Here is an 18,810-nt window from a genome sequence, read left to right as displayed (position 1 = left end):
ACACCATCTGGCAGGATCTTTCTCCCCATTTTACAGATGTGAAAACTGACTGGTTTAAAGTTACATGGTTCCTCAGTCAACCCGGGACCCAGTAGGTAGCAGGGCCCGGCCGCTTAGGTTTTCTCCTGGACTGGCCTCCCCAATACCCTCCGCCAGGCCTCCAGACCCTGCGAAACCCTGTTCTGACTCAAGCAGATGGGACCCTGGAGTGGGGGGTGGGGGAACTTCCTGGTGACCCATCACCAGATCCCACCCTCACCCACACTGGCATTTGTGGCCATTCCCAGTCTAACTCAAACCTCGTCCAGGAGGTTGTGTTCCCTTCTCTGCCATCAAGCAAAGCTGCCCACTGCTTCCAGCAATGGGTACCTTCTGCCCAGCAGGCCCGTAGCCCCTCAGGCAGTGAGAAGTGCAGAGGCAAAGGATCTGGAACATGAAGGGTTAGGTTCACAGAACTGGAAGCAGTCTATGTCTGGAACCCTGAAAGTGAGGTGAGACACCTGGTGTGTGGGGTTGGTGAGGCTGGACAGGCCATAGGTAGGACATTGGCCTTTCTCCCAAGATCAGTGGGTGGGAGGTGTTATTAATAGGGTTTTAGACAGGAAGTGATGGTTGGTTCTGCTCTACACAGTCTTTCTGTGGAAGCAGGGAGACCCGAGAAGGGGTGTTGCGGTTGTCTGGGTGGGAGAGGGTTGTCCAGGCTGAGGGCCCTCAGAGCCCCTCCTCTGGGAATCTCTATCTGATCCCCGACCTCTGACCCCACCCAGGACTTACTGTGAGGGCAGAGTGGGTGGTCACCATGAGCTGTGATTGGAGGATCTTAGGGATTTCCAGCCTAGCTGCCACAGGCTTGGGGCACCCACGCGAAAAGGAAATGGGCACAAAGCTGTGTGCCCCCAGACTCTGGCCCAGAATGTTGGGTTTATCTGCTGAATAGATAGATGGCTGGATGGCTAGAGGATGGGTGGGTGGGTGGGGGTGGACATCTAGACAATGGGAAGATGGAGGGAGGAAGGACATCCATAATGAGCTGCACGCTATGTCCGCTCCGGAGCACTCTGCTTCTGCATCATAGAAAGATCTTCAGGCCTGTGGGTCCTGATGGGGGCTGCTGAGCCATGAGCCCTGACTTTTCTCATTACCCTCCTGGACTCTGAAATTCACTCAACCCTTCTTGACTTCTCAGCCCCTTCACACTAGAGCCAATTCTTGTTTGTTTTTTTTCTTCCCAAACCATCATACACTTGGCTCCCAAAAGCGCTACCCCCAACTAACCCGGTCTTTCACTCACACCAGGGGAGAGCCCCAGGGAATTGCCTTCCTAGCAGCCAGCCCCTCCTTTGAGCTACCTCGGGGCCCAACTGCCTGATCCCTTGAACAGGGGCTTACAGAGGCATGCAGACATGGCTGGTGGCAGTGTCCCCTCGGGCTTTATTGTCACAACCCTCCCTTAGACCCTGGGCTGTGTCCCTGTTCCAGAGGCCAGGTGAGCTGGGCCAGCTGTCTCAGCAGGAGCTGGCATGTCTACTCAGAACAGGTTGGGGACAATGTAGTCGCTGTGGACACCGTCAATCAGCCCTTGCCCGTTGTTGTGGACAAACCAGCAGGCAACCTTGGTGCCGACACTGGCATCCTTCCTGTAGTCTTTCTGGGATCCCCTGGGAAAAAGGAAAGACACACTGTGATATACACAGGGCAGGCAAGACGGCTGCTACACTCAAGGTCCTAAGGCTGGAGAAGGGTTTGAAGTTGCCAATTGTGAGTCCAGGAACCCTTTGGTCAAGAAAGAGATCAAATGATTAACTCCCTCTAGGGGGCCAAGTTTGGCCTTTTCCTGATTAGGAGGGGCCTAGAGTGGGGGGTGGGGGAGGTCAGGACCCCAGAGGGAAACTAGGGTAGGTACCCCACAGGAGACAAGAGCCTGCCAGGCCAATGTGTCTGGGCAGAGAGGGCTCTCTCCTCCTGTCTTGTTACTGGGCAGGGTGAGGATGTCAGAGTTCCGTCACCTGGTGACTGTCAGCCGATGGTCCTTCACCACCATTGTGGCGTCTGGCTTTGTGGGGTCAGAGCCTGGGTGGATGTCGGACACTTTAAAGTCAAAGGGATGGAAGAATTGTCCTGGGAACAGAAACATTCACACTGTCAGCCCCTGCACACTGTCAGCCTCCACCATCACCATAGGTAAGACAGCCTCTAGTCTTGCAGGGTTGACGCGAAGGCTGACTGGGTGTTGTGTGCTCGTCCAGGGTGACGAGGACAGTCTTTCATGTGGCTTTTCACCTCTACCATGTCTCCTGAACAATCTGAAGTTTAAATATTCCATACCCAGCAGCCCATGTGTTTGTGCTGACATCCGGTGACTATCCACCACATAGAAGCCCAGAAAGTCTTGGTGGACAGGATGCTTCTTCCACACCTGGTGCAGGACGACCACAAAAGTAACCCCGTCTCCAAAGGAGACCACCATGTTCTTTTTCCTGTTGATTGTCACAGACAGCCTAGGAGAGAAGAGGAAGGAAGTCAGCAAGCGGGGCTCAGTGGTGACCATCGTACTGGGCATCTGAATCAAGGGTATCTCGATAGGGCCTTCTCCATACATGACACCCAAGAGCACACAGACTCTGGAAACGATCTCAGAGGCCTCATGTGTGTTGACTGTGGAGAGAAGATGCCTCATGCGTGTTGACTATGCCCTCTCCAAAGTGGATCCTCGTTCCTCCCTAAGCAGAAGACAGGGCTGTCCTCGGAGTCTGGAGACATGGGATCAATCCTCAGCTCAGCCACTGGCTTCCTGTGTGACCTGGGGTAGGTTCCACCCCTCTCTGAGCTTCACTGGGAGTAACGCCCCTGCCCTGTCCACTGGGCTCTGGGTGACTTGAAGACCTAGGAGAGGCTGAGCAGTTGGAGAGCTAACAAGTTCAGCTAGAGAAGGTGAAACTGAGGGTTAGTGTGTTACTAGATTGCAGGTCCCCCTAATGCTTACATCCACACAGCCCTTCCCTCAAGATCAGTCCTGTGGGGGCTCCTGGCTGGCTCAGGTGGTTAAACGTCTGACTCTTGATTTCGGCTCAGGTCATGATCTCACAGTTTGTGAGATCCAGCTCAGAGTCGGGCTTTGTGCTGACAGTGTAGAGCCTGCTTGGAATTCCCTCTCTCCCTGTCTCTGTGCCTCACTCACCACTCTCTCTCTCTCTCTCTCTCTCAGTAAATAAATAAATAAATAAATAAATAAATAAATAAATAAAGATCAGTCCTCTGAAGTGTCCAGCTACCAATTCTGGCTGGGGCCATCGTGGTCACCCTTCCCTGGGCAAAAGGGCTGAACTCTGAGGCCACCAGTCTCTCCTGTAACCCCCGTGGGTCTTCCATTCTGGGATTTGTCCACATCCCTCAGAGAGGCTCCTTAGACCTCTGAGACCCAGGAGCGGGGCTGTACCCGTCCTGTGTGACTGTGACCGTGTCCAGCCAGCTGAAGGTGCTCTGTGCAGCTCCACTCCACAGGGTGATCTTCTCCGGTGTCACCTCCATCCGGAAGTCCATGTGAGCACTGGCAATGCCCAGCTTGCCAAAGTAAGTCTTTCTGGTCTTGGAGTCAGAGTTGCCTCCCTTCTCGCCGATGATCTGCCCGTTAACTGTGAGGCCTGCCAGAGGGATGGGGTAGTGAGGGGCCAGTGAGACCTTTCTGAGTCCAGGCTGGTTTTTAGGATGCACCTTCTCCTCCAGCCAGACCTGCTAAGGGACCCCACACGGCGTGGGATCCCCAAGACGAGACAAGGACTTCAGAGCCAAACCTCCCTGTTCCTAGACACTCCTGGGTCCCTCTGGCAGCTGAGATCCCATGTTGCAGACCTGCCCCCTGCCTGGGCCAGGGAGTGGTGTTCAGAGCAAAACTATCTCCCAGACACAGGCTTCGCCTGGGCCCCCCTCACCCCTAACCGTCTCTCCAACACCACTGGGTCCCGGGGGCTTGGTGAGCCTGTGGCCCCACAAGGTGTAAGCTGCACATAAACACGGTGCATTATGGCCAGAGTGAGGGCCTGGCCCCGGCTCCTGCCCACAGCCCCCACCTGTGATGGGGTCCTGAATGAGGCGCAGCACTGTGCCTGGGTCTTCATCGACGTTGAAGCAGATGGCGTCGTCTCTCTGCGGGACTTGGATGATGAAGTGGGGGTCCCCATCCACTGAGAGCACATCAGAGAAAGGGCTGGCTCCCGGGACCTCTCACTTACTGTGCCGGGGCGCCCTCCCCTCACCCCTCGGCCCCTGTTGATAGACTCTTAACAGGTAGGAGGCTCTGGGCTCTGGGGCCCGGCTCTCACTTCAGGAGGAGGCGGGGGAACTCACCGTAGTAGTAGGGCGTTTGAGGAGGCTGGTAGCTGGCTGTGGACACAGTGGGGGGAGAGGCTGAGCTAAACAAGCAGGCCTGCGGAGGCGCCAGGACCCACATCCGGATTCTGGTTCGTGCGCCTCCCGTTCCCTCTTCCCCATACTCTCAAACCGCCTCCCATTTCCTCGGGATCCCAACCATCTGCCTGTTCGAGAGAGCGGGTTCAGGAAGGACTCTGGGGGAGAATGTGGCATGGGGCCAGTCTCTGGGGAGACGCCCTGTGGGGGTAAGGGGGCTGCGGCTGCTGCCATATACTCACTCAGGTAAGCCATGGAGCGGGCCACTGAAAAAGGAAGCAACCGGCCAGTCGTGAGCTGGGTCTGAGGGCTCCCTCTCCCCCAATCCCATGCCTTCTACCTGGCTTGGGGCTACCAGTCTCCAGTAGAGCCCCAACCCAGGTAGACAAGAGGGTTGGGATGGGACTCCTCATGTAGGCTTCAGAAATGGGAGCGTGCCCAGGGAGTTCCTTTCTAGGGCTGGTGGTAATATGGATGTCATTTTTATGCCGGGGTCATGGCGCTGTGATGTGGCTGATATATACACCATGAGATCGTCTGCCTCCCTGTCATGAATAGTGTTCACAGCAGACACCATCCCACACCCCGAACTCCCACTCCCCAGGTGGGGTGGGGTGAAGCTCAAAACTGTCTGTTGTCCTTGGTAGTAACCCCCCTCCCGACATACTCATGCACACACGTGTGCACACCAGTGACTGCATCTGACAGGGCTGTGCTGAGGGAAGAACAATGACCTGGTCCAGATGCACTGCTAGGATTGAACCGCCTATCGGTGGAGGTGGGGCAGGCTGGGAGGGGCTGGGAGCCCCTGCCTGGTGGTCCTGGGTTTATTGGGGGCAAGGATGCAATTTGATAATGAGAGACACACAGAACGCTATGAATCCCAGAGTGGGCACAGGTGCCAGGCTGCCCAGGCTGAAGTCCCAGCTTGGCCACTTGCTGACTAAGTCCTCGAACAAATAGACTTAGCCTCTCCATGCCTCAGTTTCCTCACTATAAAATGGGAACCATGAGAGGACTCCTTTGGAGGGTTGCTGCGGGATTAATGGCATGTCAGTGTCCGATGTGTGAATTTGCTAATTTTTGCAGGTCACAGAATGCTCTCATACTGATTGTCCCTCGTTAGTAAGGGGAAGCCACCTCCAGACAACTGACAAGGACCTGATGAGCCTCAGAGAGGGCAGAGCCTGGACCAAGGTGGCTCGTGAGTTGGTGGCAGAGCTGGGACCTGATCGCAGATGTCCTAAGGGCCCCTCCCTGGGCTGGGCACTTGGAAGGGCCTCCTTGGTTCTCTCTTGTCCCCCTCCTGGGACACCTGCCCAACTGCTGGCTGAAGCTCACCTTCTGTATCTGCAGGCCCTGTGTGGGAGGAGGAGGAGAAATGTGTTAGGAGCCACAGACTCCTGGTGTCGGCATCAATGCCATCAACTGGCTGCCTGTCCCACCTCCAGGCTGTCCAACAACGGACCCCCCCACCACTGTGTGTCTCCTGGAGCCAGGGGCTCCTAGAGGCCAGAGGCCTGGCCCGGACAAGCTCTTTGCCTCCTGTGCCGCCCCATGCCACCTCTCTGCTCCCCACACCCAAGTACAGGAGCACTTAGGAGTCCCCTCTTAGAGTCTGGTTGAGCAGGCCTGGTCCAAGGCCTCAAGGCCTTTTCCTCTCACAATTCCCAGGCACATGCTCTGGGACTAACTTTCAAGCTGGAAGTGCTTCTCCCTGTCTGACTGAGCCCTTCCATGCTGCAGCCAAGTCCCTTTCCTTGAAGTGACCCTGGTCGAGGTGTCCCATGACTCACAACCCTTTAGAGACCCAGAGGCTCCTATTCACCCCCTACCCACTGTCCATGCTGATGGATTCACCCGCTCCACGACACCCTCCTCAGCCCTTGGCCGCATCTCCCTCTATGCCCCCTGGACCTGCCCCTCTTCAGCAAGTCTGGGTCTCACCAGCCTGGCTCACTCCTCTTCGGGGCACCCAAGGCCCCAGTGGCCTGGAAGGCTTTCGAAGTCTGGCCTCCACTCTCCATGCCCACCTTCTCCAGGCTTGTCAGCGATGGCTGTCTGGTCCTCATTGTCCTCAGGCTTGGTCACCACCATAGAGGTCAGTGGAGTCACAAAGTGGTACTTGAGGGACAGGTCCAGGGCCTGGGCTGTGAGGTTCTCCTTCTCCTCACCATGGGCATTCTTGCTGTGGGGAGGGGTGGGAGTGTCAGTCAAAGAGCCTTTCCCTGCTTGGCCTCCTCTGCTGTGACTCCCAGAACCAGGCCTAGAGCCCCAGAGGCAGCCTGGGAACGCCTTTCCCCAGGGTAGAACCCACTAGCTCTCAGAAAAAGACTGGTTCACCAGCTCCCTGGGACAGATGGACAGGCTGTGTCTGAGGCTGGGCCTCAGTTTCCCCACTATAAGATACAAGGGGCTCGAAATGGCATCCCAACAATCACTCATGATAATGTCCATGCCCTGAGCACTCAGCATGTGCCAGACCCTGCACCAGGGGCGTTGGAGGCTTATCCCACCTCAGGGAAGGCTGACGTGGCACTCTCAAATAGGCCCAAGCTCTGCCTTCTGGGGGCTGCGGGCAAGGACCCAAGCCTTCAGTTGTGCTCAGCCTCACCGCATTGTGGGCCCATGAGGGGTGTGGGGTACAGGGTGCCAAGGCCCGCCCCTGTCCCCGAGGTGCTCCCAGGATGCTGCTTGAGCCCTCGATGTCAGGCTGGGCTCTGCCCCCGGGAAAACATTCTTTGGGGCTGGGCTGAGAAGAGGGGAAGGCAGCTGGCAGGGCGTGTGGCAGGGCCCTGGGGTGTGGCTGAGTCTTCCTCCTCTTGGGCTCCCCCAGAGTGAAGCCAGCACAGGGGCAAGCGCAGGTAGGTGGTGGGGCAGTGTGGGAGGCCCAGGTGTGGGGCCTGGCTGTGTGAGGGGTCGCTAGGATCACCGTTTCTCCAGCAGCTGCTCGATGGTGAGGTAGGCCCAGAGCCGCTCTATGTAGTTCCCAAAAATGTAATCCTGCTCCTTCAGGGCCTTTTCCATCTCCTTCATGTCCACCTCCTCTGTGAAGGTCAGATCATTGATGGCCTGAGGTGGGGGTGAGAGGAGGCCAGAGGCTGGAGGGCAGGAGGCCTGGACCCAGCTTGGGGTCGCCACCGCTGGACCCTCAGGCAGGGGGCCAAGCCCCATGGGTGCCGATCCCCCATCCACAGCACACCTTCCGGCCCTGGCTCAGCTCACCCCGTGGCCCTTTACATCCGCCTTAAAGTTGTTCATGTCCTCGTCCAGCAGGCGCCCAGCCACCACAATCTCAGAGCCATCGTAGAAGTGCTGGTAAGCGCTCTGGGTGAGGTCCTGGATGGCGTTCTCGGGGTACTCTACCTCCACACCTGTCAGCAGCGGGTTGGCCACCTCCTCATAGAAGCCCTGGAGTCCAAAAGGGGGACCTGGTCATCTCAGGCCACAGGGCAGATCTGGAGAGGACAGGGTGAGCAGGTGCCCACTGGTGCCTCCCTAGGCGTTGAGTCCCCCAGGCTGTGCCCATCTTAGGTCCTGATCTTCACTTCCTCGTGGCCCTGATCGTGTCCTTCAGTTTGTGGGAGCCTTCCCTGCCCTCCCCCCTTCAGGTAGAGCCTGGGAAGAATAGAAAGGTAAGGACAGAGTTCTGGGGAATATAGAAAGTGCTCAAGAAATGTTTGCTGGAATGAAAGCAAGAAAGAGAAAAGGAAAGGAGGAGAGGCCGACCAGAGGAGGTGACAAGGCGCAGGAGCACAGAGATCAAGAGGGAGAAGGCAGAGGCACGGAGGCATGGGGTGGGGCTTCCTCTGCACCGGTTCAGGCACTGTCTCCTGCACTGGGGAGGAATGGGGCTGCTGAAGTTCGCAAATGAAAGTACAGGACATGCAGTTGAATTTGAATGTCAGGTAAATAGCACACTTATTTTTAGTCTAAGTTTGTCTGTTATGGGATAAATTGTGTGCCCCCAAAATACATGTTAAAGTCTTTACCCCCACTCTCTCAAGACATATCTGTTTTGGGGATGAGGGTGGTTACAGAGGTGATCAAGTTAAAATGAGGCCTCTGGGGTGGGTCCCAAACAGTATATCTGGTGTCCTTATGAAAAGGGGGCAATTTGGACCCAGAGACAGACAGGCACACAGGGAAGATGATGGGAAGAGACGGGGAGAAGGTGGCCATCCACAGGCCAAGGAGAGAGGCCCGGAACAGACCCTTCCCCCACAGCCCTCAGAAGGAAACGGCCCGGCAGACGGGGTTGATTGGGCTTCTGGCCCCCAGAACTGTGAGGCAACAATTTCTGTTGTTGAAGCCCACTGCCTGCCCCCCACTCCACCCCCAGCATGTGGTACTTTGTTAGAGCAGTCCTGGCAAACTAACACAGCGCGCTCTGCAATATTTGGGCTCGTGCTTACACTAAAAAATTGTTCATATTTGGCCAAGTGCCCTGTATTTGATCTGGCAATCCTGTGGAGGAAGCAGGTCTGTTGTGTGTAGCCTGAGGACAAAATCAACCACCACTGATGGATAAGAGGGAGCTAGAGGTAGATGTCAGCCCAAGAGGCTCTTCCTAGAGAGTGAAATTGTCATTCGATGGAACAGCTGTCTGAGGAAGTAATGAGCTCCTCATTCCTGGAGGTATGCAAGACAAGGCATACCCGCAACTGCAAGTTGGCATCGGAATCCTCATAAATGCGTCGGGCCAGCCCATGGTTCTCCAGAGCCATGCTCTCCAGGAAGTTATAGTTCAGATTGTTGCCAAAACCCAGGTTATACAAGGGGAACTTGCCCCCAATGGCGTTGCGTACATTTTCTTGGATTTTTTCAGGTCTGCTTTCACCTGCAGGAGAAAGGGGTGTTCACACCCAAGCCCCAGCCCCAGCCCCAGCAACTAGCTGGATCAGCTCTGTCTGGAGCTGTCTGACACCTGCATCAGCAGAGCTGGTGGGGGGTGGGGGGGGAGATGGGGCAGTCTTTGGCAGGGGGACACGTGCCCTTGCAGGGCTCACAGACCATGAGGGACCCTGGGGAGAGCCGCCCAAGATCTTGCAGCCCAGTGGCTACAGCACACTGGCTTTGGTTCAGAGCCACACCCGCCTGCCTCACCGACATTGGGGTCCCCGTCGGTCAGCATGATGACGATGGAGGTGCTCCTCTCTGGGACACTGTGTTCTTCCCGGGCCTTGTTCAGCATGCTGATGCCCCTCAACAGCCCATCGTTGATGTTGGTCACTGGCACACAGACAGACAGAACCGTGGGAGGGTGTTCTCAGTACCGGGGTGGAGGAGGAGAGGGCAGCAGGCCCCGCTCTTGGGCCCAAGGACCCTGTTAGCCAAGGCGCCCTGGTAGTCAGTAGGTATTGACCGAGTGAATCGGCGAGTGATGAATGAATGACTTACTCTTTCATTGGGGACCAAAGGACCAGCCTGTCGGGGCTGCCGGAAGGTGATTGTAAAAGCAGTTTGGAAAGCTATCAGAGGGGCTGCCAGGCATGCTCACTGGGAGGAGAGGGGAGCAGTGTCGGCGTCGTTTGTCATTTTCCCTAAGGAGCGGCCCAGGATAAGGGTTCTCTGTGGCGTTATCTTGCCGGGACCAGTGGGGCTCCAGGATCAAGGATTAGAGAAAGGAAGAGTGGGCTCCCCTAGACTGCAAAGAAGACACCCTAATAAGAAGCCTGAGCTGCCCCCTATCCCACCTCTACCCCCAGCTGAGGTCTGCAGGGCCTAGACCAGCAGAGGCTCTGTCCCAAGGCACAGGAGAGGCAGACTTCTCGGGCCAAGGGGAGTGACAGGATGTGTCTGTTCTTCCCTCCGCTCATACTTCCTTGATCATCAATGTTCTTCACAAATGTCCTGGCCTCCTCGATGTTCTCAGGAGTGGCTTGAACTAGGGTATCTTTCCAGGTGGTCACATCCCCACTGAACAGGATGAAATTCAGGTAGTCATCCTCTTTCACATCCTCCAGGATCTTGAGGAGGGCATCCTTTGTCTGGGAAAGAGAAGGGCACGCAGACAAGAAGCTGGGAACGAGCAGCAGACGGCCAGCTGTCTCCCGTGTGGCTGGCACTGGGGCCTGCACTCTGCAGCCAAAGGGGGCAGATGCTTTTTTTTTTTTTTGATCCTGTCTCCCTTCTTCCTCTTTCACTGGGAATATCAGCTTTGTCCACTTACAAATAAATGTGTCTCCCTGCCACACGTCACCCCCAGTCGCGGTGAGAAGCGCACCTGCTCCATTTTCCGACCGTGCATGGAGCCACTGATGTCAATCACGAAGACCACATTTTTAGGCACCACGGGAAGGCCTTGAGGTGCAAAGAAGTGCACAAAGTAGCCATTGACTATCTGGAAAGGGGAGAGAGAGAGACTGCAGGCAAGTGCTTTTAGCAACTCTTGCAAATAGAAGCCAGACATTTACCAGCTCCAGAAAAAGCCATTCTTTCCCACCCACTGTGGGGTGCCACACAAAGGCTCTGGACCGTCCTCCATACCCAGGCTGTGCAGGAAATCCGGCCTTGGGCCGAGCACCAGGGTCTGGGGACGAGAGGCAACTGCAGCCCCTCCCGTACCTGTTCTCATCCCATCAGGGTGATGGAGAATCAACCAGCCCGGCAAAGCCAGTTGGCAGGTACCTGTACGTTGGCTGGAGACTCTCTGTTCACGTCGTAGGTGATGATGAAATCTCCGTTGAGGAGGGAGTCTGTACAGGTTGGGCACGAACGCTGTTGGTCCATGCTGGGCTTGAAGGACACACGGCCCTGGGAGAGGTGATGGAGGGCTTCGCTCAGCGTGGCCAGGGCCTGTCGACTGTGCTCTCTCCTGGGGAGTGAGGCCAAGCCCCCACAGGAGGAGCCCACAGATAGGCGCCTGGGCAGTCCTGCCACCATCTGGCAAGCTCTGGCCTTTCTGAGCACCTCTCTCCCCCTCAGAGACCAGGGGCTCCTTGTCTGGTTCAGCCTTTGCCTGTCCCTGTTCGCTGGGCCCCACAGGCTCCTTGGCTCAGCCTACTTTGGGGCTCAGCACCGAGAAGCCACTCAGGGAGGGGTTTTGCACCATGAGAAGGAACTTTGTGTTGGGTGGTATTGCGTGTATTGGTGGCAAGAAGAGGGGGATGGGAATGAAGGGGGCAGGGAGAGGGCGGGGGCCCAAGGCAAAAGCACAGCCTTGCAACAGCCAGGAGCCCTCTGAGCTGTGCTCCTCTGGCTTTGACTTGGAAGTCCCGAATGACTAAGGTTTGCTATTCATGTAAACTTTATTCATTCACTGCCCACAACAAACAAGGCCCCTGGGATAGCTGGGGGCCTCGGGAACTGGAGCCAACCACCTACACCAAGAGAATCCCTTTCGTCTGTCACCCTTCAGCGTGGCATCAGTAGGCCTAAATGACTCCCCCTGGCCTCAGTGTCCTTATCTGTAAAATGGCCAGTCACCTGCCCTGTCCACTTCCCAAGGCAGAACAGGATCTGGCCTTATAAATGGTCACTCTGTCCCCGCAGTACAGATGAGACCCCAGTTCTTCTGGCAGATCATCGACAGCTGGCAGCCCCTGCCTCCAGCAGCCTCACTCCTGACTGGGGTGCCCCAGGAGAAAGGAAATGGCTGTGGATATTTCCCCCTTCCCCTCTCACACACACACTTGCTTCAGCCAAGCCCCAGGGTTCACACTTGTCCTGTTGGTTTCAGGGTTCCTGCCCCTGCCCCCCTCCCAGGCCTGAGAGGCATCTACACCACCTTCCTCCCTGAGAAGGACTTGGTGAGGGCGCTGCCCAGGAGGTCATTGGTGATGAATGAGGCCTCAGCATCCAATGTGCTGATGCCCTGGGGCTCGAAGATGTCTGCCTCGATCTGGAAAAGGCAAGAGTAAGGAGGGGTCACTCAGTGACAGTGCAGAGGCCGAACTCCAGGACAAGGCCAAGGGGACTGAGATGGTGGGTGAGGGCACAGGGACAACTTCCAGACAACTCATGATGACTAAGCCTGGTGTCTCCCACCAAGAAAATGGCTTCAAGAGCTGTGGACGGGTCCGTGACCCCAAGGCTCTTCCATCACCTGCCATATTGGCCTCCATGCTACCACTAAAGCATTTCCCTTTGGCTTTCAGCTCCTATGCTCCTCAGCCATGGTGGGGCCGACTTCTGCATTCTTGACCTGCTCTGGGCACTGCCCCAGGGCCCTTCCCTGCCCCCGCACCCTTGCAGGTTCAGCAGAGGCTGCAGGGGTGGTTGATTACCTCAAAGTGCTTGACCAGTTGCTTGGGCTGGACCTTAAGGTACATCTCGTATTTGCCTTTGTGCCTTTTCAGCAGCTCCTCGTAGGTTAGCTCAAACGTGACTTTGCTGCCCGCTGCCACGTTGACTGAGACTGTGAATTTCTCCAGCTTCCTCCCCGAGGCCCTGAATGCGGGTGCCAGACAATGACTGCCCTGCAGAACTTCTTGGGCCCTCGGGCCCTCAGTTTCAATCTCAGCCCCTCAGGAGAGACCCTACCCTCTCTGAGCCTTGCTTACCTCCACTTCAAAGTGGGGTAATGTAAAAATTACGGGCAACTTTTGCTATAATAATGAAATAATAACTAATAATTATAATGGCCGTTGCTGTTGTTGTCTGCATCTCTGAGAGCCCTTGTAGCCCACATGTTCTTCCCTAAGTGCTAGGGGGTCCATACTTACTTGACCAAGCCGGCTGTCTTGCCCTGGGACACAGCCTTTTCATACTGCTTCTTGGCGACTTCCTTCTCCTTGACATTCCCAGGGTAGGTAACACCATCGATGGTCCTGTAAGAAAGGAGAGTTGGGGGCTCAAGCTGAGCCAGACTCCCCTCCCCCGCTGGAGCCAGCAGCCGTGGTGACACCCACAAGGTGAAGTTGGTGATGAAGGCCGTCTTGGGCAGCTCCACGTCAAAGGACACCTCCTTGGCGGTGTCTGCACGGTTGACAGCCCTCGTGGTGACAACATTGTGAGCAAAGCGGGAGGTGACCTTGCAGCTGATCTTGGTGCTGTAGACCTCGATGCCATTGACGACCTGCAGGAGGGGGTGGTGATCTGCCTCTGGGAAACCAGACCTTCAACCTGGCTGCTCCCCTTCCAGGCTCCGTCCGCACAGCCCAGAGCCCCTGCCTGGTAAGTGGCCCCTCCAGTTTCCCAGTCACCGTGTCTGGAGCCTGGGCAGCATCTTCCACCTTCGTGTTCAGTTGTCTACCCCGGTTCTGGAATTCTCTGGCCTTTCTGAGCACCTCTCTCCCCCTCGGAGACCAGGGGCTCCTTGTTGGGCGGGATGCTTGTCTGATTCAACCTTTGCCTCTCCCTGTTCACTGGCCTCACAGGCCCCTTAGCTCAGCCCACCTTAGAGCTCAGCACCAAGAAGCCCCTGGGGGAGGGGTTTTGCACCATGAGAAGGAACTTCATGCTGGGTGGTATTGCCTGTGTTGGTGCCAAGCGGAGGGGGAGGGGAAAGGGGGAGAGGGAGAGGGCCCTGTTCCACATCCTTAACCCTGGGTCTGTTTACATAACATGTAGCCGGACGGTTTTCCCCATGGCTCTGAGGTCCCCCAGGCAGGTCCTGCCTCTCTGATCATCTGTGCTCCAGCCACACCAAGTCTCTGGCCCTAGATCACCCTAGCTCCTCCCGCTCACCTCCACTTGGAAAGAAATCACAGTCTCACACACCCCGCCCTCCTCCTCTCCTTTGGTAATTGCCCAGTTCTGTCCCCAAACAAGGGGAGTGTGTGGGGATGACCTTCATGCCCCCAGCACCTTCTCTCCAATGCAGACGGTGGACTGAGGGAAGGCCGAGGGAGACATCTGGTAGGATATAAAGATGCTTCATGAGGATGTGTGTCCTCAGCCCTGCGCACGGGCCCTGGTACCAGTGAGTGCTGGGTAAGTGTTTGTGGAAGGAGGGGCTGGTGGAAGAGCAGTCCTGCGCCGTATCCAGAAAGATCTGAGAGCACGGTTCTGTGGCACTCTCTCCCAGGGGTTTTGAGTCGCATGGGGGTCTTGACAGGGCAGGGGGCTGTGGGCTGTTTGTCCAGTGTCAGGGACCTGCCATTATGGCCCACCCCTTCTACTATTGGGCAGCCAGCTCCATCCTGCCCTGACTCACCCCACCCCATCCCTGGTGAAAGTTCTCACCCCTTCCGGGAGGCTCCGTTTCTGCAAAAACAAAGACAAACACAGGGATCAAGCCAAGGCCAAGGCCACCATGGCCTGGGAGCAGGCTCTGGGCTGAGGCCAGGGTTCAGCAGTGACCCCCCACACACACCCCCCTTGAGGGGCCTCTGGACATAGGGCCTACCCAGAGCTACTTCAGAGTAGGAAGGGCTCTGAGTAGATTATGGAAACTGAGGTTCAGAGAGGGAAGGTCTCCAGGTTTCACAGAGGGGCAGGGCTGGGAGAACTAAACCAGCTCTCTTCCTGCCTCACATACCCTGACCACTCTGCCTTGCTCCGGGCCCGAAGCCCCTGAGGCCTCCCCTGAGAGCACCCCCACTAGAGGTGTACCCCACAAGGCTCAGCTCAGCCCTTTCTGGAGTCCTCTGCCCTTGTCTCAGATATGGACCTGCACAGCCCCTCAGTGAGCTGAGCGGTTCCTGGTGCATCGCCCATTTAACAGGTGGGGAAACAGAGGCCCAGGGAGATTTAAGAGCCCAACACCTAGCTCTGTCCTCTGTAGCTCACTGCCTAGCCTTCTGCCTCCTCCTTGCCCCACATAGAGGACCATCCATCCTGTTGCCTCTGCCCATGTGACAAGCCCAGATGGTGAAGAGGGGGCAGACTTACCCCCAGTGGCCGGGAGGGGCTCCTTGGGAAGCCAGAGGCCGCCAAGCCAGAGAGCAGGGCCAAGATGAGGCAGGGCCACCAAGCAGATGCCATCGCTGAGCATTCAGGCCTGGCCTGAGCTCCTTATATGGTGAGGCTGGTGTTTTCCAAGTGGGGTCAGTGACCTGCAGTGTAGGATGGGAGGAGCGGGAGGGGGGCCTCCTCTGGGAACCTGGGGCGTGGGTGGAGTAAGAGGCCCTAGTTCTGCCTGTGCCAAGGGGGCCATGGGGACTGTCAACAGTGTTGGGACATGGAGGCTCCTGGCAAAAACACAAGCTGTGTGTTGGCACATGGGTCCGGGGCTCCCCAAGTAGGGGTGATGGTGTGGAGTCACAACGAAAGTCAATGGCAACGTTAGTTAGTCAGCCATCAAAAAGAATGAAATCTTGCCATTTGCAACAACGTGGATGGAACTAGAATGTATTAGAGAAAGACAAATATTGTATGATTTCACTCATATGTGGAATTTAAGAAACACAACAGATGACCATAGGGGAAGAGGGAAGGAAAATTTTTATAAGATAAAAACGGAGAGGGAGGCAAACCATAAGAGACCCTTAACTACAGAAAACAAACTGAGGGTTGTGGGCCGGAGGTGGGTGGGGGGACGGGCTAGATGGGTGATGGGCATTAAGGAGGGCACTTGCTGGGGTAAGCACTGGGTGTTATGTGTAAGTGATGAATCACTTAATTCTACTTCTGAAACCAATGCTACACTGCATGTTAACTAACTTGAATTTAAATAAAATCTTGGAAAGACAAAAAAAAGATAGCCAATGGCATCTCAGCACTGCTGCCTGTTGTCCGTTACCTGCACCACTGACGTGGCCTTGAGTCTGACCTCCTGGACAGAAGCCTCCCAGCCTTCTCCAGGCAGCCAGGGCGCAAAGCCAGGCCGGCCACAGTGAGGCTCAGACCTCCATGGCCAAATACCTTGTTCATTACCCTTCTTGGGTTCTCACGGCCCCAGGGAAAGGACAAACCCCAGGCCTGTGCGCCAGCACTCACTGTGATCTAGCTCCAACTTGCTTTTCCAAACTTACTCTCTTCCCACTGGCATGTTCTCCCCATCTCTGCACTTGCACCTCTCGCCCTGCCAGCCTGATGTCCCGTCCCAGAAGCCTTCCTGTTTTGTCCCCTAGCTGACCCCACACAGCTCTGCTCCAGGCTCCCAGCCCCTGAGGGTCTGCTCCATTTCACCTTTTGTTGAGGCTTGTATGTTTGGGTCTAATCACCCTAGAGTCCTCTAGACTCTAGAGTCCGAGCTCCTGGAGGGCCAGGCCATGTCACATTCATCCCTGTGTTCCTGGGGGATGGCCAGGGACTCAGCTGCCCTCGCCTCCTGGAGAGTCATTCCCCTAAGAGTCTCCAGTGAGGCTGAAGCTCTGGTCTCCAGGACAATGGGACCCTCAGAGGAAGAGCCCAGGCCCACCCTGGGTCATGCCAAGACCCTGCCAGCTCCCAGACCTTCCAGAGTGGCCACTATGTGCCTGCCATACACATACTCTTCTGAGCAAAGTGACCCCGTGACTCTCCCACGGGGCCACCACTGAATGGTGTTGACGAGGCTGCCTGGGCACAAGGCAGCTAATTTATGACATACCATGGCCTTGGATGAAAGCTCCACACCCAACTGTGAGTTATACAGAGAGAGTTGACTGCCAGGAGCAGAGAAAGGGCGAGAAGGCAGAAAGAAGACTCCATGAGGCAGCAGAAGCCATGAGGAAAAATTGGACTAGTGGCTGGAAGTGGCATGAGCCACAGAAGCAATGACAGTTGCCAAGTCAGCAAGATGACGTTGGACCAGATGAAGCAGCCATTGAGAGGGTCACCACCTGTGGAGGAGGCCAGCTGGGGTGCCTGTGCTCCCCAGGCTTCTGGAATCCTTACACACCCCCGCTGCCGGCTGGTGCCGAGCTCAGTGCTGACCCCCAGGAGCAGAGCCAAGACCCCTCTCAGACCTGTGCTGCAGCCTGGCCCCAAGGTTCCTGGCTCCCAGGACATCTCGTCCATGTGGTCATTCTCAGCGCCCATGGTCACTGACTGCCAGGCGATGGGGGCTGTGGCAGAACTGTTGTCCTCACAGCAGTGTCTGGTGGCTCCTTGTGGCCCCGCAGCTGCCTGTGGAGCCTCCCCAGCCTTTCCTCTAGGTACCACCTCCTCCCCAGTTACTTAGACTTTTGTGGGAGGGACAACTCGAAGTAGGACTTCGGAAGCTGCTCAACAGGCACCAGAGGGACAGCTGGGGTCTTGGAGGGACCCAGAGTCACCACGCAGACTTGAGAATTAGACAGAATCTAAGAGATCTTTGGGCTCCCCCTTTTCCACTCTACAGGAGGGCCTTACTTCAGGCGGCCGGTCATCTGGAAGCCCATGGCTCTCCCTTGAGAAGCCCAGGATGCTGCAGATGGCGGTTGGTCCCTGAAACTCTGTTGGCCACCCGCCCCCACCCCCCACTACCTGCCACTGAGGGAGGGCTCTATGTTCCCTGGGCCTGGGGCAGCCCTGGATCTCAGCATCTGTGTTACTTTAAAACAATTTTTTTAATGTCTATTTGTTTTTGAAGGAGAAAGCGACAGCTCGTGAGCGGAGGAGGGGCAGAGAGAGGGAGACACAGAATCCGAGGCAGGCTCCAGGCTCCAAACTGTCAGCACAGAGCCCAACATGGGGCTGGAACCCACAAGCTGTGAGACCATGATCTGAGCTGAAGCCAGATGCTTGACCAACTGAGCCACCCAGGCACCCCCAGATTTGTGTTATTGCTCTGGGTCTTCAAGGGCCTCCACTGCAGTGGGAACTGGACAGAAGCCAGCAGAGAAAAAGTAGAAATCTTTGGAAAAGAAATGCCCATCACCCAGAGGGCCAGAAGCTCCCCAAGGTATAGTATAGGCTCATCTCCTTGCACCCTGTGACATTGAACTTTAACTGGGCCCCAAGGTGAAGCCAAGGGAAGGAGCCCTGAAAAGATCATTCCAGGTGTCAGCATGAGGAGCCAGCGGGCTGCCGTCACTGGCTCCCTGGAATCACAGCTTCTGGGGACTAGCTATCCCTGCCTTTGGGAACTATCCCCAGTGTAAGGCGTTGCAAAGCCACAGCTGCAGAGTCGAGCTGAAGGGGAGGCTCTGTGCCCAGGGGTCCAGCATCCAGCTCTCAGCAGGACTACCTAGGGACCCCAAGTCCATATATGGTTTGTGCCTTTCTCATGTTCATTTTTTTTTTTTAACGTTTATTTATTTTTGGGACAGAGAGAGACAGAGCATGAACGGGGGAGGGGCAGAGAGAGAGGGAGACACAGAGTCCGAAGCAGGCTCCAGGCTCTGAGCCATCAGCCCAGAGCCCGACGCGGGGCTCGAACTCACGAACCGCGAGATCGTGACCTGAGCCGAAGTCGGACGCTCAACCGACTGGCCACCCAGGCGCCCCTCTTCCGTTCATTTTAAGCGATGCTCTGGAATATCTAGAACCCAATCTCAGTGGGCTGCGGCCATCAGCTGCCCAGCCTGACAGGAGTATTCACAGTGGGGTGCTTAAGCACACAGATGATGGCACCAGACAGTATGGGTTCAAATCCCAGTTGGGCCATTCATGAGT

The 18,810-nt window shown here is 56.3% G+C and overlaps 1 protein-coding gene across 4 annotated transcripts; it reads right to left on the bottom strand.

Annotated features, from left to right (window-relative positions):
* Window positions 1-985: 985 nt before the first annotated feature.
* Window positions 986-17,680, bottom strand: ITIH3 (inter-alpha-trypsin inhibitor heavy chain 3). Of its 4 annotated transcripts, none has more exons than XM_042929636.1 (23): window positions 17,566-17,679; window positions 15,181-15,344; window positions 14,504-14,553; window positions 13,257-13,423; window positions 13,071-13,175; window positions 12,633-12,795; window positions 12,134-12,247; window positions 11,035-11,160; window positions 10,631-10,747; window positions 10,226-10,394; window positions 9,511-9,636; window positions 9,063-9,244; window positions 7,630-7,815; window positions 7,337-7,476; window positions 6,438-6,592; window positions 5,746-5,763; window positions 4,647-4,670; window positions 4,345-4,380; window positions 4,068-4,181; window positions 3,437-3,641; window positions 2,326-2,498; window positions 2,007-2,118; window positions 986-1,658 (listed from the first exon to the last, which is right to left on the bottom strand). In XM_042929636.1, exons 2-23 carry the CDS (start codon window positions 15,281-15,283, stop codon window positions 1,529-1,531), a joined length of 2,715 nt encoding a protein of 904 aa, XP_042785570.1. In that variant the 5' UTR covers window positions 15,284-15,344; window positions 17,566-17,679; the 3' UTR covers window positions 986-1,528. The 4 variants fall into 4 exon arrangements, with proteins under 4 accessions (XP_042785570.1, XP_042785572.1, XP_042785571.1 ...); XM_042929638.1 differs by having other exon boundaries at window positions 14,533-14,553; XM_042929637.1 differs by lacking the exon at window positions 17,566-17,679 and adding an exon at window positions 16,823-17,556.
* Between the last annotated feature and the right edge of the window lie 1,130 nt (window positions 17,681-18,810).

Source organism: Panthera leo, chromosome A2 (assembly GCF_018350215.1).
Source record: "Panthera leo isolate Ple1 chromosome A2, P.leo_Ple1_pat1.1, whole genome shotgun sequence".
In the NCBI taxonomy this organism is placed as follows: Eukaryota; Metazoa; Chordata; class Mammalia; order Carnivora; family Felidae; genus Panthera; species Panthera leo.
The sequence above is the reverse complement of the archived record's forward strand: the minus strand, read 5'-3'. Positions and strand labels throughout refer to the sequence as shown.

Bases quoted from the DNA above. Each gene is read 5' to 3' on its own strand.
- ITIH3 (XM_042929636.1), bottom strand. From the start codon at position 15,283: ATGCTCAGCGATGGCATCTGCTTGGTGGCCCTGCCTCATCTTGGCCCT. The intron at 3,642-4,067 runs GTGGGGGCTGTG...TCCCTCTGGCAG, and splicing joins CATTCAGGACCCCATCACAG to GCCTCACAGTTAACGGGCAG. The intron at 2,119-2,325 runs GTATGGAATATT...TTCTGTTCCCAG, and splicing joins ACAAACACATGGGCTGCTGG to GACAATTCTTCCATCCCTTT.